The following is a 16,183-nucleotide window of genomic DNA, read 5'->3' as shown; positions in this document are numbered from 1 at the left end:
CAACCCAGAACACTGTACAAAAAGAGAACGACGGGCAGTGCCTTGTGTTTATGTGTATTTTCAAGTATGTGTTTAAGTTGTGGGAAGGCCTCGTCTGATAAAAAAGTATCTGGACACGTAAGCCAAACTTAAGTGTGTAAGTGTCAGTGCGTTACTTAAAGATCAAAGCCCTTTATTATTATTTTAAATGAAAATAGCACAAGCGCACTTCTCAAGAAAAGCGTTGGGTTGGGTTGTTATTATTATTATTATTTAATGAGTAATTATTATTTATTTTTAAACAACAATATCTAAATAATAATAAGAATAATAACAACAACAACAATTTATCCTAATATTTTTAATATAATAAAAATAATACTTATGTTGTTGGTGGTGGTGGTGGTGGTGTTATAATAATAACATACTAAATTTGACAAATTTTCCAAATCCAACAACATTAATCCAATAGTAATCAAACAGTGCATCCATAATAATAATAATAATAAATTCTAAAACATTAATCCAATAGTAATCAAACAGTTAATCTATTTTAATAATAATAAAAATATATATATATATTAAAACAATATATGCACCATCCAAACTACTGCTATTGTTATTATTATTATTATTATTTTATTCAATAGATACACTATACACACAATATGCACAAAATTATTTTAAAACAATAGGTGCGCTGTTCAAAATTAATAAAATAAAAAATGGTATTCAACAACTATAAAAATATTGTTATTATTATATTGTTTTATTTTAAAAGAATATATACACTGTTTTAAATTAAATTTGGTGTCAACTTGAAAAACACTGACTACCTAAATTAATGATAAAAATAAATTTGGTACCAGTAAGCAGCTGCAAAACTGGCTAATAAAATCTATGATAGATCTGAGGAACTGAATTGTAGCATAATTCAGCTGCAGGTGCCACTTTGTTTGATATTTTGCATCTAATGTAGTGACATTCATACATGCCTTAGTTTGACTTAAGAGTTCAAATACTTTGGAGCCACTTTATATACAACCCGAATTCCGGAAATGTTGGGACATTTTTTAAATTTGAATAAAATGACTTTCAAATCACATGAGCCAATATTTCATTCACAATAGAACATGGAGAACATAAAAATGTTTTAAATGTTACACTTTTATCCACTAAATGAGCTCATTTCAAATTTGATTCCTGCTACAGGTCCCCAAAAAGTTCGCACAGGGGCAACAAAGGGCTGAAAAAGCAAGACATTTTGAAAAGATTCAGCTACAAGAACATCTAGCAACTAATTAAGTTAATTGACATCAGGTCTGTAACATGATTAGCTATAAAAGGGATGTCTTAGAGAGGCAGAGTCTCTCAGAAGTAAAGATCGGCAGAGTCTCTCCAATCTGTGAAAGTGTGTGTAAAAAGATTGTGGAATACTTTAAAAACAACGTTCCTCAACGTCAAATTGCAAAGGCTTTGCAAATCTCATCATCTACAGTGAATAACATCATCAAAAGATTTGGAGAAACTGGAGAAATCTCTGTGCGTAAGGGACAAGGCCGAAGACCTTTGTTGGATGCCTGTGGTCTTCGGGCCCTCAGACGAGACTGCATCACTCATCGGCATGATTCTGTCACTGACATTACTAAATGGGCCCAGGAATAGTTCCAGAAACCACTGTCAGTAAACACAATCCGCCGTGCTATCTGCAGATGCTAACTAAAGCTCTATCATGCAAAAATGAAGTCATATGTGAACATGGTCCAGAAGCGCCGTCGTGTCCTGTGGGCCAAGGCTCATATAAAATGGACTGTTTCAAAGTGGAAAAGTGTTCTATGGTCAGACGAGTCCAAATTTTACATTCTTGTATGACATTCGACATAGTCGTGTCCTCCGGGCTAAAGAGGAGGGAGACCTTCCAGCGTGTTATCAGCATTAAGTTCAAAAGCCAGCATCTCTGATGGTATGGGGTGCATAAGTGCATTCGTTATGGGCAGCTTGCATGTTTTGGAAGGCAGTATGAAATCTGATAGGTATATAAAGGTTTTAGAGCAACATATGCTCCCCTCCAGGCGACGTGTATTTCAGGGAAGGCCGTATTTCAGCAGGACAATGCAAATCCACATTCTGCAGCTATTACAACAGCATGGCTTCATAGTAGAAGAGTCTGGCCTGCAGTCCAGATCTTTCACCTATAGAGAACGTTTGGCGCATCATTAAACGAAAAATACGTCAAAGGCGATCACAAACTCTTCAATAGCTGGAAACCTATATCAGGCAAGAATGGGACCAAATTCCAACACCAAAACTCCAGAAACTCATAACCTCGATGCCCAGATGTCTTCAAACGGTTTTGAAAATAATAGGAGATCCTACACCATGGTAAACATGCCGCCGTCCCAACTATTTTGAGACCTGTAGCAGGCATCAAATTTGAAATAAGCTCATTTTGTGCATAAAATTGTAAAATTTCTCAATTTAAATATTTGTTATGTTATCTATGTTCTATTGTGAATAAAATATTGGCTCACGTGATTTGAAATTCTTGTAGTTTTCATTTTATTCATATTTAAAAAACATACTGTCATACTGCAACGTGATTGATTTTGTTGATGATGTCCTCAGCAGACACACATAGTAGCTGGATTAGAGTTGACAGTTTGGTTTACACAACCAGTGTGCCTCCAATATTGACATTCACTGTAAATGAGTGATCACCAATCTGTTGCTGATGTTTCTGTCACACAACACTCTACAGCAGACTTTTCAGCCTGATTGCATGACCTCACACATTGAAATACATTTATTTCCCCCTCTCTCTCTCTCTCTCTCTCTCTCTCTCTCTCTCTCTCTCTCTCTCTCTCTCTCTATCTCTCTATCTCTCTATCTCTCTCTCTATCTCTCTCTCTCTCTCACACGCACACATGCACACACACGTATGCACAGATTGAGAACCACTGGGACGGCTGGTGTTAGAGAAGACACTACACGTTCCTCGGCTGCAGGTCTGGGTAGGGACGTAGTACATCTCAGATCAAACCATTTCTAATCAAACTCACAAAAGTGTAGCTAATGCAATTTCACTAAGTCACTGGCTGGCTTGATTACATGGGGGCTGACATGAGTGGAAGGTGTGCATGCGCAGTCACACACTTTTCACTCATCAAGACTGACTTTCACAATACGTGCTCTTTCTTGTAAGTCGCTTTGGTTAGAGAGCATCTGCCAAGAATAGAAATGTAAATTTGATGTAAAGGCGCATACGCACCCTCCCTTCAATCCTAGATTAGCGGCATTCACAGGAGACCAGGCTATAACACCTCTCATACACACTCACACAATCTTATGCACACAGATTATCAAAGGAAACGCGCTTCAGCATAATAATAAACCGCCAACAGATGTGGAGGCACATAATAATAAACTGGACCAGCTAACTTGTCACCATTTGTTCACATTTGTTTGGATTTTGACTGGTAAAATGTTGGAATAACTTGTTAAACTGTTGTGAATGATTGTTTAGATTTAACATAGCAGATGCTGGCCGGTTGCTTTTCCAGTCAAAGTCTGTTGAGCTGACAACATTTTAATAGACATTCATTAATATGTACATGATTTGAGTCAAGCCAGGCTGGCAACGGATGACATTTTCTCCTCTGTCTTTGCCATTAAATGTAACTGCACAATCTGGATGCATAACTCCTTGACATGCAGGCTATCACAGCTTTCATTTATGTGTTTTTAATTAGTGGTCAACTGTTTTTTTTTTTTTTAATCTCTCATACTGATATCTGGAGGGCAAGGTGGTGTATGATACAATTTAATGATAGCAAATGAAAGACACCAAATTGTACAAATTAAATGAGCACTTGTTTTACACAATATTTACTCAAATTTTCTTCAAAAATATAAAAAAACACTAAGTAGAGGACAATTTTCTTTCAGTTGATGCAATCCTTTATTTATTTTTTTGAATATTTTTATATATTTTCATGAAACATTATTTTATTTTATTATTAGTATAATTTATAATATATTCTACCGCTGTTACTACTAATACATTTCTTATTAGTTTCTTATTTTTTCTATGTATTAATAATAATACTAGTTATTATTATTATTGTTATTATGTAATAGTACATAATAAGTATGTACTACTACTAATTACTATTATTAATATAATAGTATATTTTACATTTTTTTGTAAATAATAACAATAAAATTATTATTATTATCTACTACTACTACTGCTGCTACTACTAATTACTATAATTAATATAACATTAAGGTAATGTAATATTTTCTTAATTTTCTATTTGTTTATTAATAATTTTTGTTGTAATGAATTAATAATAACAATCTGCTACTACTACTACTAATTACTGTTATAAATATAATAGTATATTATCTTAATTTTTTAATGAATTAATGAAATAATAATAATAACTATTATTATTATTATTGTTGTTGTTATTGTGGCAACAAATAACAATTTCTTATGTTTTAAATTAAAATAATAGCTGTAAATTTTACAGCTATATAGTAACTTGTGACAGCTATAAACTTCAAAGACATCTGGTGGAAAACTATGGCATATGCTGCATAACATTTTTATAATTTCAAACCATATAATTTCATTTCCACAATTTTTGACAAAAACTCTCACTATTTTAAATTGATTTCTACCTATTTTCTCCCTTAAATTGTTGAATTTATGCCTTTTTATCATACAGCTGTTTTCGTAACACTTCTCTCCTCCTGTCGCTTGTCTAGGTCAGAGTCAGCGTATGCGGTGGCAGCTGTGTTTTCTTGTTTTGCTGATGTAATTGAGTCTTAATCGAATTAGCGGGAGAGAGATTGGATATATTGAGAGAAAAAGAGAAACAGGAAGCTAAAGAAGACAAAGATGAGTTCCCTTTCCAGAGCAGCAACTTTGAAAAACAGCCAGAGCTCCAACCAAAAAGCTTTTAGAGAGGATAAAGAATCCTCTTGTCTTTTTAATGAGAAAAAGGGGTGGAAATGAAATAAGAGAAATGGAGCGTTTCATCAGGATGTGCTCCATGAAGAATCTCAGGAAGGTGGAAATGACAAGAACAGCAGCGGGAGGTGCGTTTGAATGCTGGACAGGTGCACTGCAGGGTTTTTAGTGCAGTGAAAGGTGAACTCATTTCTCATTTGAAGCACGTCCTGTCTCCTAAAACAATGAACACAGGATGACTCTGATTCCAGCCTTGCGATTAAACCCAGTGGGTCTGAGATCACAACGTTGTAGACAAATCATACAAGCACACTCTTTTGCTTCACTTGTAATTCCAGGGCAGTCCAAATCCATCACACACGTGCTTTATGTGTGTCTGGCATTAATATTTGTGTTCCTGTGCCTGGACTCATTTCCCATCCCCTGGGCAAGAAATCTCATGTAACAACTGACTGATAAAAGCAATTAAAGTGATTCTACACTGAGGACTGTGTCTTTTACGTGTGTGTGTGTGTGTGTGTGTGTGTGTGTGTGTGTGTGCGTGTGCGTGTGCGTGTGCGTGTGCGTGTGCGTGCGTGCGTGTGCGTGCGTGCGTGCGTGCGTGCGTGCGTGCGTGCGTGCGTGCGTGCGTGCGTGCGTGTGTGTGTGTGTGTGTGTGTGCGTGTGCGTGCGTGTGTGTTGTGAACGAGTGTCTCAGATGTGTGTGTTTCCTGCATGGTGTTTGTCATGATAGCAGTGCCCAGGCTTAGTGCTACGTAGTTACAGCAGTCTCTCCAGTGGCAATCTCAAAGGGCTGTGAAATTTTAATGAATAACATTGTCACAGTGTGAGAGGGATGCCAGTGGGCCGCCGCCGTGGCACTTCTATTCACCGACCCATGAGGCCAAGCACACACCTTCTGTCCACCCGGGAATGTTCTTATTGATGGCAGACTTGATTCTCTTGCTGTCAATTATATTGATTACTTGTGGATGAGTGGAGCTAATAAGGATTGGAGCTCACTTCATTTTTTTGGGCCCTGCCTCATCATGAGAGAGTTACATAGCCATGATTTTCTTATTAACCCTGTTAGCGCAGGACTACGCACAGACACAGGGGCAAATGGGAGAGAGAGGAGGGGGAGTCTTGTATCTCTCTATCTGGCTTGTGGTAAATTGCAATGATTTGACAATTTTTTTTTTTGATGGTTAACCACAATAGTTTATTATTTGCAATGCTTTTGATTAGTTTTTTGCTTTGCTTTGCTTTTGTTTTTGCTTTTGTTTTGTGCTTTGCTTTTTGTTTTGTTTTGTGCTTTTCTTTTGCTTTTTGGCTTCTTTTTGTTTTGTGCTTTGATTTTTTGTTTAGTTTTTTTTGTGCTTTGTTTTGCTTTGTGGCTTTTTGTTTTGTGTGCTTTTAAAAAAAAAAAAAATTTGCTTTGCTTTCTGGTAATATTTTTGTGTAATGACTGCTAAACTGTATGTTATCATCTTTCGTGGAAACAATAACTCCATGGAATCCATAAGTGTGCTGCTGCCATGTTTGCCTTTTCATATGTGAAACATTTGTTGAATTTGTCTGTGCTGTTGTACTTTTTTCATATGCTGTACAGACTCCTTTGACTATTGTGACACGTTTCTCTTTCTCTTTCAGTGTTTTGAGCCATAAGTGCTTTTTCAACTTTAATTAAGTTTAATTTCTGAAGATGTTTCTCAAAACACCTGCATTCTGTTCTCTTGCGTTGTGCAGTGGAATGCAAAAGCGCATCCCATGTGAAAGGCCCCAATATACTTCAAACGAAATCGAAGAACAAACTGATATGACGTAATTTCAAACAAAATCAGTCCAAAACAAAGTTTGTTTAGACCGTTGATCAACAGTTGCTCAAAGCAAACTTTCTGGGGGGAGTTCGTTTTGGCTCCTAAACACCTTTGAGCTTCCATTGGTCCGTGGCGATTACACAATCGGTTGGTGGGTTTGGGAACTCCACCTTTTTTGATGTGAGTTTTTTGTTTTTTTCTCCCGGTTCGTATATCATTCCACGGAGGTCAGACAGGAGAACAACGTCTAGAACAGCAACAACAACAAGTTACTAGCAATATGAATACACTGTCGAATAGCTGAGCTGGTACAAATATATCCACACCTTCCCTCATGGAGCGACTTTAAAGATTTGGAGAAGGCATTTCAATCCTAAAAATAAATTGGAATGAAGCACGAGTTATGCAAAGCGATGTGGAGAAACATCCGATGCAAGTTTTCCAATGCCATGAGAAGAATGAAAGGAAAGAGTGGAGTTAGTAGCAAATACATGAGTTTCAAATAAATGTTACACCATACTGCTGCTGCTGATGTCATTTTTTGTTTGTAAGCGAATTTAAAAGGTATGCAATAAATGAAATGCCAGAAGAACATACAATAATTAACCTCCATGACACTACATAAAATATAAAAAGGTGCAATAATTTATTCAGTTTAATAAAATAAATGAACAATCATAAAATAAAGTAACATGTTTGTGTTATTGAGATGATGCTGTTGGAATGTTTGAATACAGTAAACCGTCGTTTAGCCTTTTCAAGCTTCTTTTTGCCCCCAAACGAAGAATGAAAACGAACTTTTACGTATATCGGGGCCTGAAGGGTCCATATCGGTTGAGTTTGTTTTTAAAAACATATTCTTGAAGAAAATCTGTTTAATTGTTTCTTCCTGTGCCTTTCTATCCAGGTGGAGCTGATGATAACCTGATTGAGGGAGGAGAGACTAAGTTCCTCTGTAAACCAGGAGCCAGAAACATTACGGTCATCTTTCAGCCATTGCTTAGGTAGGTCCTTTTCACAAATGTACATGTCAACTGAACATACTTTATAAAGCTGCATTTCAGCAAGCTGTTTAAACTCTCCCCTGCTTCATCTGTCTCCTCGGTGCATAGCATATGATAATTTTTTTCCTATTCCTTTTATATTTTTCATGGCCGGCAGCCATTACCGCGTCGTTACTGAGCCCCTGCCATTGATTTTGATTTGTTCTGACGGTATCAATTGGAGTGTTCCGTTTAGAACCGCTCCGCATTCAATTTTCCTTTCAATCTCCTAATCTATTGGATCATCGGTCCAGCCCCCTAATGCCCTGTCATATTAGCGCTCTAATACAGAGACATATCCCAAGCATGGTTGTCCTGCCCACAACGTGACTGGACTTCCCGATACTCCTATTGCTCTGATTGATTGATTTTCAGTTTTTTATTTTTATTTTTTTCCAAGACATGGTCACTTTCAGATGGCTTGATGTTATTTTGTCTTGGATTTAACACCCTTCTCAGACTCTCTTTTAAAAGAAGTGTTGGTGTTAATGCATGCTGTGGATGTACAGCTTGCATTGTTATACCACATATGAATAGAAGGCAGATTTTATGTCAAATTATATTATTCTACACATTTTAACCCATGGCAAATCAGGCAACACTACACTGTAAAACTTTTCGTTGTAAATTTACAGTAAAATACTGGCAGCTGGGTTGCCAGCCACATACTGTATTTTTACAGTACTACTACTGTACACAACATTTACAGTTCTGTACTGTATTTACGAAATACAGTATTATACTGTTATATAACTTTTTTTTACAGTATTACACTGTGCTCTTTACAGGGAATATTGTAAATCCTGCTTTTATTTCAGTACTCTTGGATTTACAAAATTAAAAATATACTTTTTCATAACAGTATTCACAAAAAAATAGAGAAAATAATATTTTCTGAGTTTTAAAACATTTTTATTTTGAAGAAAAGACCAGGCAATTGCCTTATATGAATTTACTGGCTGAAATGCCAGCTGTAGTTTTTTTTTTTCCTTTTTCTTTTAAATATAAAACATGTAAAATGCAATTAACAATTAGCAAGTAATTCAAAATACAGTAATCTTATTTACTTTTAAAGAATGGAAAGGTTTTTCAGAAATATATTTTTTAAAAGTCTTTCAGAAGAGAGGAAACCTGTGGGTTTACAGTACTGTTCTTTTTTTACACAACATGTCCAGTCTTCTTGTAAGTCACTTTTCCTTTCTTGGTTTTTGATGCACATTCAGGGTTGATGTTGAGAAAGCATCTAAAAGACAGAAAAGAAAAAAAGTGAACATTATGTATATGTCTAATATATATATCTAATATATATATATATATATATATATATATATCTAATATATATATATATATATATATATACACACACACACACAGCATCTCACAGAAGTGAGTTCTGTGAGACAGCACAGAGAATTGCAACACTTACGATGTGATTACATGACTACATGATAATGTTAAATATGCAATATGTCATTCAGCTCTTTAATCAACTGTATAAAATATTTTTTAAAATATACTTAAGTACTTTACAAATACTGTCAAAACAAGTTAGTGACAATTCACTCTATCATATATATATCAATGGCAAATATGCTAACCTCAGTCGCAAGGGTGCATGCCACCTCTTCCTGATACTGGAGGTTGAAATCATACAATAATACAAACAGCACTGCAAGGCCAGAGACAAAGTTGGGCTGCTCAACATTTACCGCTGGTTGCTTAGAGATTGACCTGAAAATAAAAAAAGAAAGAAAATACTTCAAATAAACTATTGTGGGTTCCATTGCAGTTCTGTTTAGTTGTCTATACATAGTTCAACTCAACATAACTATTAAACTAAATCTGAAATATGTGCAGGGAAATCCCATTTACAGGGTTCACAACTATAGCTGTGAACTGCATAATAATAGTATCTCATGAATGCACAGTCGAGCACAAAAGACCAATGTCAGTGTCAGGATTTTCATTAAACAATATTGCGTTCCCTCGGAACACTTGGAATACATGACATGTTGCATGTGAACATTCTGTGATACTATTGTATCTTGATGCTGGTCACTATCGCTGCCATTATATGGACAAGCGTGAGCAGGCTTTTTTTTTTAAATTTGTATTATTCTCCTTTAGTGGTCCAAAAAACAAAGAAGGTCATAGGGCATTAGAACAACACCAGGGTGCATGGAAGCATATGGGTAGCAAAATTCAATTGAAATGCAATACGTAAAACAGCACAACCATCACTAACAGAACCAAGACATAACAAATCACATTTATTTGCAACATGCTTTAAGTAATCTCTACTTACATCTGCTTGAAGGGTAAGACCATCTAATTTCTGCAAGTGTGGGAGCAGCTGTAGGACCATGGAAGACATGGAAGCAATCAGGAATACTACTTTTGAAATGAGCATTAGGAACATGACTATGGATTTTCATGTGCTGGCAAAATTATAACACATTAAAAAGCACGATCATAGAACTGACATTTTTTAACATGGACTACAAATGGGAAGCACTTACATTAGCACCGGATCTTCATCAGATTGTTCAGCCTGAAAAATAATAATAATAAAAAAATAATAATCAGAAGCAGGTCATGTGAATGTGTGTCTTATTTGCTATTTAAGTTGTTTTTGATTGTTGGATTAAAGGAAGGTGTGCATAAACATCTTAAAAGGGATAGTTCACTTTGAAATTAAAATGTGGTATCTATCAGCTTACCCCAAGGGCATGCAAGATGTAGGTGTCTTTTTTTCTTCAGTAGATCCAATTTTGATATGTTTAGGTCAAATCGTTCTAGCTTGTCAGTCATATAATGGCAGGTATAGGTCACTGTCTCTATAAGAGGGAAAAAGAACATGCACAGAGAAATCCAAATTAAACAATTCCCCATCGTAACTACACATTGATGGCCTAAGACACGAAACGAGCGGTTTGTGTGAGAAAATGAACAGTATTTATACAGTTTTTTACCTCTTGTACACAACCATGTCCAAGTGGTCTGAGTGCGCGCACGCATCCGGTGTGTGACGTGTGTGTGCGCGCTCTGGCTTAGTCCGCAAAAATAACTTTATTGCACAAATAATTAGAAAGTTATTGAACGCGGAAATATGTGAATGTTGTGAATGTGCGAATATAAAACCAATTTACCCAAGTGAATTGCTAACTCGGGATTTAAGTTAAGTTTAACGTTCCCAAAATCAAACCATGCGTGGAAACAATGTAGAAATGTGAATGAAAAAAAGACAAGCTTACCGTATCGATACTTAGTCGAACATTAATCCATCTTCTCATGCTCCAGTCGATTAGCATCATCTCAGGCACAGGTTAGATGATTCAGATGACAAATGATCTCTGCGTCTGCTCAGGCAGCGTCGTCCATTGTTTGCTGCATCACAGGCACTAACGCTTGAAACGCGAAACGAAGCTCACAAAGCTTATCTACGCACAGATTCACAAACCACTGGCTTATCTTAATAACGCGAATAATTATTTTGTTCAATTAATTCCCGCTGACAAATCTAGTTTGCCTGTAATACACTGTTCACATTTCTTCTTCTTTGGAGATCACATCACATTTGAATTGAGCGCGAAATAAATATATCCCACAATGCAATGCGTTTACAGTATGGTACTGTATTACAAATTTAGCGGGCTGAAAACAGAAAACTTCTGTATATTTACAGACATTCTGTAAAATATACAGAATGCTACTGTTTTATAAAAATACAGTATAATACTGTTAGAAAATTCCTGTAAATTTACAGTAAAGTTTTACAGTGTATTATAGTATAGTAGCATTTACCTTTAACCCTAGTATTTAACCCTAATATTAAGCTTAAGAATGTAACTTGAACAAGAATGATGTCTTAAATCGTGTGACTTTTTTAGGAGAGGTGTGTGAATATGATTTTCACCTTGTTGATGATTTAAAAAATGACTTTCATTAAAGATATCGGAACCATGTCTAGTTATTCTTGATGGGCTTTTGTGACTTTCTAGTATGCAGTCAACTAGCAGCTGCATAGAATTGGGGCAGTGAGTTTTGCACTCATATTCTTGAGGAAAAAATATTTGCAAACTTGGCTTTAGCTTTGATCTTCATCGTTAATTTGAGCACGAAAGTGTCTAATTTGTCAGTTTTGTCATAATGGTACCAAATCTCTGCTGGTTGTCTTCTCATCCTGACTGCCTATCAGGTCTGTCCTCATTATTTTATGTATCATTCACTTCAATAGCGATGAACTTATGTTGAGTCTACCAAACTTTTCTGGCAACAAGTGCATAACATCCCCATTTAGTCCATTACAAACTTGCATTTCAGGATGTAGAAGCATCAACCATGTTGCTAGCAGTCATTTGGGGAAAATACATGTTTTGGCCTGCTGTGATTCTGGCTGGATTGCGAACACTGCAGATATTTTACAGTACGCCCACTATGAAGAGGAGGCACCTGCTGCACACTGATGTATTCTGGCCGTGTTCATTAATCTAAATGAGCTGCTCTCAGTGTTGATGTGAGCAGTGCGACAGCAGCAGGGGATGGGCAGAGGGCGTGTCAGACAGCTGTCTGTCTGAGATGAATGGCAGGCGGATCATCGCTCCGACAGTATGGACAGTTCATCTGGTCCCTGCTGGGGTGACGGACCGAACAAATGAATGCATGAATAAACGAGTGACTGCTCTCCACCTTTTGCCTGCCGCCACATAATGGCTGCTATCAGTCATAGTCCTGTGCGAGGAGCCTGATGTGTGGCCGCCCGTCCTTGGCTGTGTTCAGGGGCCTTAATGCTTTGCTGCACTGATACACATTTAAACCTATGGGGACTGTAATTTCTGGAGAAAGATTTCCTTGTAGTTGTCTTTGCTTTTGGGATGCATTTTTTGTGTCTGTATATCGCATGTGATTAATCGCTTATTGTCAGAATCATCTTTAAGCTTTTAATTTATTTTAGTCAAAGTTATTTCATTATTTAATTTCAGCAAAATTATATTTCATTAGGTTTACTCTAACTAAAATGACATGTTTGTTTGATGGCATTTAACATTTTAGTTTACAATATGTAATATTGTAATATTGTATATAATATTGTATATATGTAAATATTGAGGACTAAAATAGGAAAACAGACTTGACTTGAAGTTATTTATGCTTTTTGAAAAGTGTAAACATATATTATTATGCGTATCTTGCACTCTGAAACTAAAATTAAACCCATAAACAATTGTTACTTGAAAAAAACATGTTGTCAGAATTACTTTTCTCATTTTAATTTAGCATGTACTACTCAATAAAGTTACTAAAATTTTTATTAAAATGAAATATGAAAATAAAAACTGATTCAAAATATTAGTGAAAAGTTTGAGTGATGCTAAAACACACTGTTATAAGAATAAACTTTTATATAATGTGTAAAAATAGGTTACACTTTAAGTTGTACTACAGTGTAATTATACATTTAACTACTGAGTAATATTATTTAACTACATGTTTTTAACTACAAGCATATTTTGCACAACAAACTTTTTTGTATAAACATATATTATAAAAAAGTATTTTTTCACATGATTTCTTCAGCAGTATTAAAAAGGCCAAACTTTTTAAAATACTTAAAAAAATATATTATTAACATTAAGCATATTATGTTTAGCATATATTTTTCATTATATATTAAGGATATTTTTCGATATCGTTTATAAGTCTTTTTTGGTGCATATTTGTTATTATTGACAGTCATAAATAACTTTGTATTTTCTGTGTCACTGTGTCAAAGTCAGCAGAAAGATAAATATGTAAAATAAAATTAAATAATTGTGAAATCGTATCTGAAATATATATAAGCAATAATATGTTGCTTGATTGATTTTGTCAGTGCACAGTTGCTTTTGAATGTACATTAAAGGAAAAGGTAGTTCTTGTCATCAGAGTGCTGTAGTTACAGGGGCTGACTGGACCATGCTAACCAGTCAATCCTTGACCCCTTTATTAAACCCCACGCACCGATCGAACTATACCTGTGCGGACTAAAGCAGGAGTTTGTTTTATCAGTGACCGAGAGGAACCTAAACTTACGCCGAAATCAATACAGGCTCTTAATGTTACTGCCAATCAATTCACCATGCAATTTGTGATCAATAGTCTCTGTGGAAGAGGCTGACGTTGAAGATCTCAGAGGTGTGGACATGATGCTTTTTTGATTGATGCTGGGCAGGAGCAGTCCGAGGAGATCGATAATCCCGTTGGGGAGCTTCACATGTCTCCAGACCCGCTCACTGTACGTTAATATATGGGCTCCGCTTGCACTGTACAGCGCAAAGTGCGAAAACACTTTGCCAAGTATCAAATCTCTCCTGATAGATCAATACGGTTGCTCCATCAAGAGTGCTTGTGTACGTGTCTGTGTGTGTTTGTGTACATTTCCGTTGCTTTCAACTACTTGAATCAGTTTGGAAGTACTCGCAGTGTTTTATGTTAGTCTGTTAGCTGGTGTGTTTTTGAGTGACGGGTTTGTGGGTTTTTATGTTTATGTGTGTGTTTGGCTACGCATGTGAATTGGAGACATGCTCACTACAGCGAGAGGGGAGATGGAGCAGGTAGGAGGTAATTTAGTTTGACTTGTGGGGCCTCACACTGACATTTGAGTGGTATTTAAACCCTCCTGCCCTGACTGAGGTTGGCATTTTGAAAAGGGGGCACTCTGCGGCTTGCCATAATCTCTCCTCTTGTATGCATCCATGCTCAGAGGTGATTAGGCCTGGCAGGGCCCGGAGTCTGTGAGATCACATCCCGGCCAGAGAGCAGATGTTAGGGCCGCCGGCCTCCTCGGCTGGGGTGGGCGGAAGGAGCGGGGACGGGTATTGGTAGTTGAGTTGAAAGTGACATTTGAGAAGTTGAGAAAAACATTGATTGCTAGCTTGATGTGTGTTTGTGCGTAAACAAGAATTTGCATTTTTATTTTTATTTTGATAGTGTGAGAATATTCATGAATTTACAGTATATATCTATCATTTAAATTTAAATCCTACACTACTGTTCAAAAGTTTAAATGTTTTTTAAAGAAGTCTCTTATGATCACCAAGGCTTTATTTAATCAAAATACAGTAAAAACATAAATAATATTGTGAAATATTTTTACAATTTAAAGTAACTGATTTGTATTTTAATACATTTTAAATTGTCATTTAATCATTTGATAGAAAGGCAACATTTTTAGGTGTCATTACTCCAGTGTCACATGATCCTTCATATTTGGTGCAAAGAAACATTTCTTATTGTTATTAATGTTGAAAACAATTATGATGGTTAATTTTTTAGTGAAACTGTGTTTTTTTTTTGGATTCTCTGGTGAATGTAAAGTTCAAAATAACAATTTATTTTAATTAGAAATATTTTGTAATTATGTAAAAGTCTCCACTGTTACTACTACTGTCACATTAAATGGATCTTCGCTAGATAAAGGTGTAAAAAGAATTTTTACCGAACACAAACATTATTATTGTTATTAATCATTATTAAAGGAAAAGTTCACCCAAAAATGAAAATTGTCATTATTTACTCACCCTTGTGTCGTTCCAAACCAGTATAAGTTTCTTTCTTATGTTAAACATACATATTTTGATATATGCATATTAAGATATTTTGAATAATGCTAGTTATTAAACAGTTGATGGCCCCTATTAATTTCCATAGTATTTTTTGCCGACTATGGAAGTCAATGGAGACCAACAACTGTTTGGTTCTTCAAAATTATTCAAAATATTTTTTTGTGTTCAGCATAAGAAAGAAACTTATACAGGGTTGGAAAGACATGAGGGTGAAGTTTTTATTTTTGGTTGAACTATTCCTTTAAATTATTATTATTATTATTAATTAATATATTAAAAAACTATATAACTTGTCAAAATTTAGTCTGTTCTGTCTTTTCTTCCTCTGCCCAGTATTTCTCTCTGTTTTTGCTTTCAGTTTAACAGTTTCCATCAGTTTTACACTTAGATACAATTGTAGGTAATTGTAAAACTCTATATTTTTCCCCTGTTGTAGCACTTTTATTTTAGTTTGACATCTTTTTTCCCCCATCCCCACTTTTTGATCTCTCTCTTGCTCACTTTTACACAAGGTATCAATTTCTTCAAAGGGATGGGAAAAATCAATTCTGCAGATCACAGAGGAGGCTATTTGAGAAGTGTCAAAACTTTTAGAGTTATTGATGGCTGTGACCAATTTCCTGGACCGTTCTGTAATTTTTTGTTTTCGCCGGTGGCGTAGCGTTAAACACGTTTGACTGTTTGTAACCACGGATATAAGAGCAGCCTTGCGTTTTGTATGTTTTACAGTGGTCTAAAAATATACTTGTAGTCCAGGTAGCTATCCCTGCTAAAACAATT

The 16,183-nt window shown here is 35.6% G+C and overlaps 1 protein-coding gene across 2 annotated transcripts in view; it reads left to right on the top strand.

Annotated features, from left to right (window-relative positions):
• The window catches only part of LOC306858769 (exocyst complex component 4-like), a 130,085-nt gene that overhangs the window by 53,686 nt on the left and 60,216 nt on the right, over positions 1-16,183 (top strand). For both annotated transcript variants that reach the window (XM_079399483.1, XM_079399484.1), the window contains exon 10: positions 7,664-7,760. In XM_079399483.1, the coding sequence (XP_079255609.1) occupies positions 7,664-7,760 (97 nt within the window). The remainder of the gene's footprint in view (positions 1-7,663; positions 7,761-16,183) is intronic.

The sequence above is a fragment of the Barbus barbus genome (assembly GCF_936440315.1).
Source record: "Barbus barbus genome assembly, chromosome: 39".
NCBI lineage: Eukaryota > Metazoa > Chordata > Actinopteri > Cypriniformes > Cyprinidae > Barbus > Barbus barbus.
The sequence above is the reverse complement of the archived record's forward strand: the minus strand, read 5'-3'. Positions and strand labels throughout refer to the sequence as shown.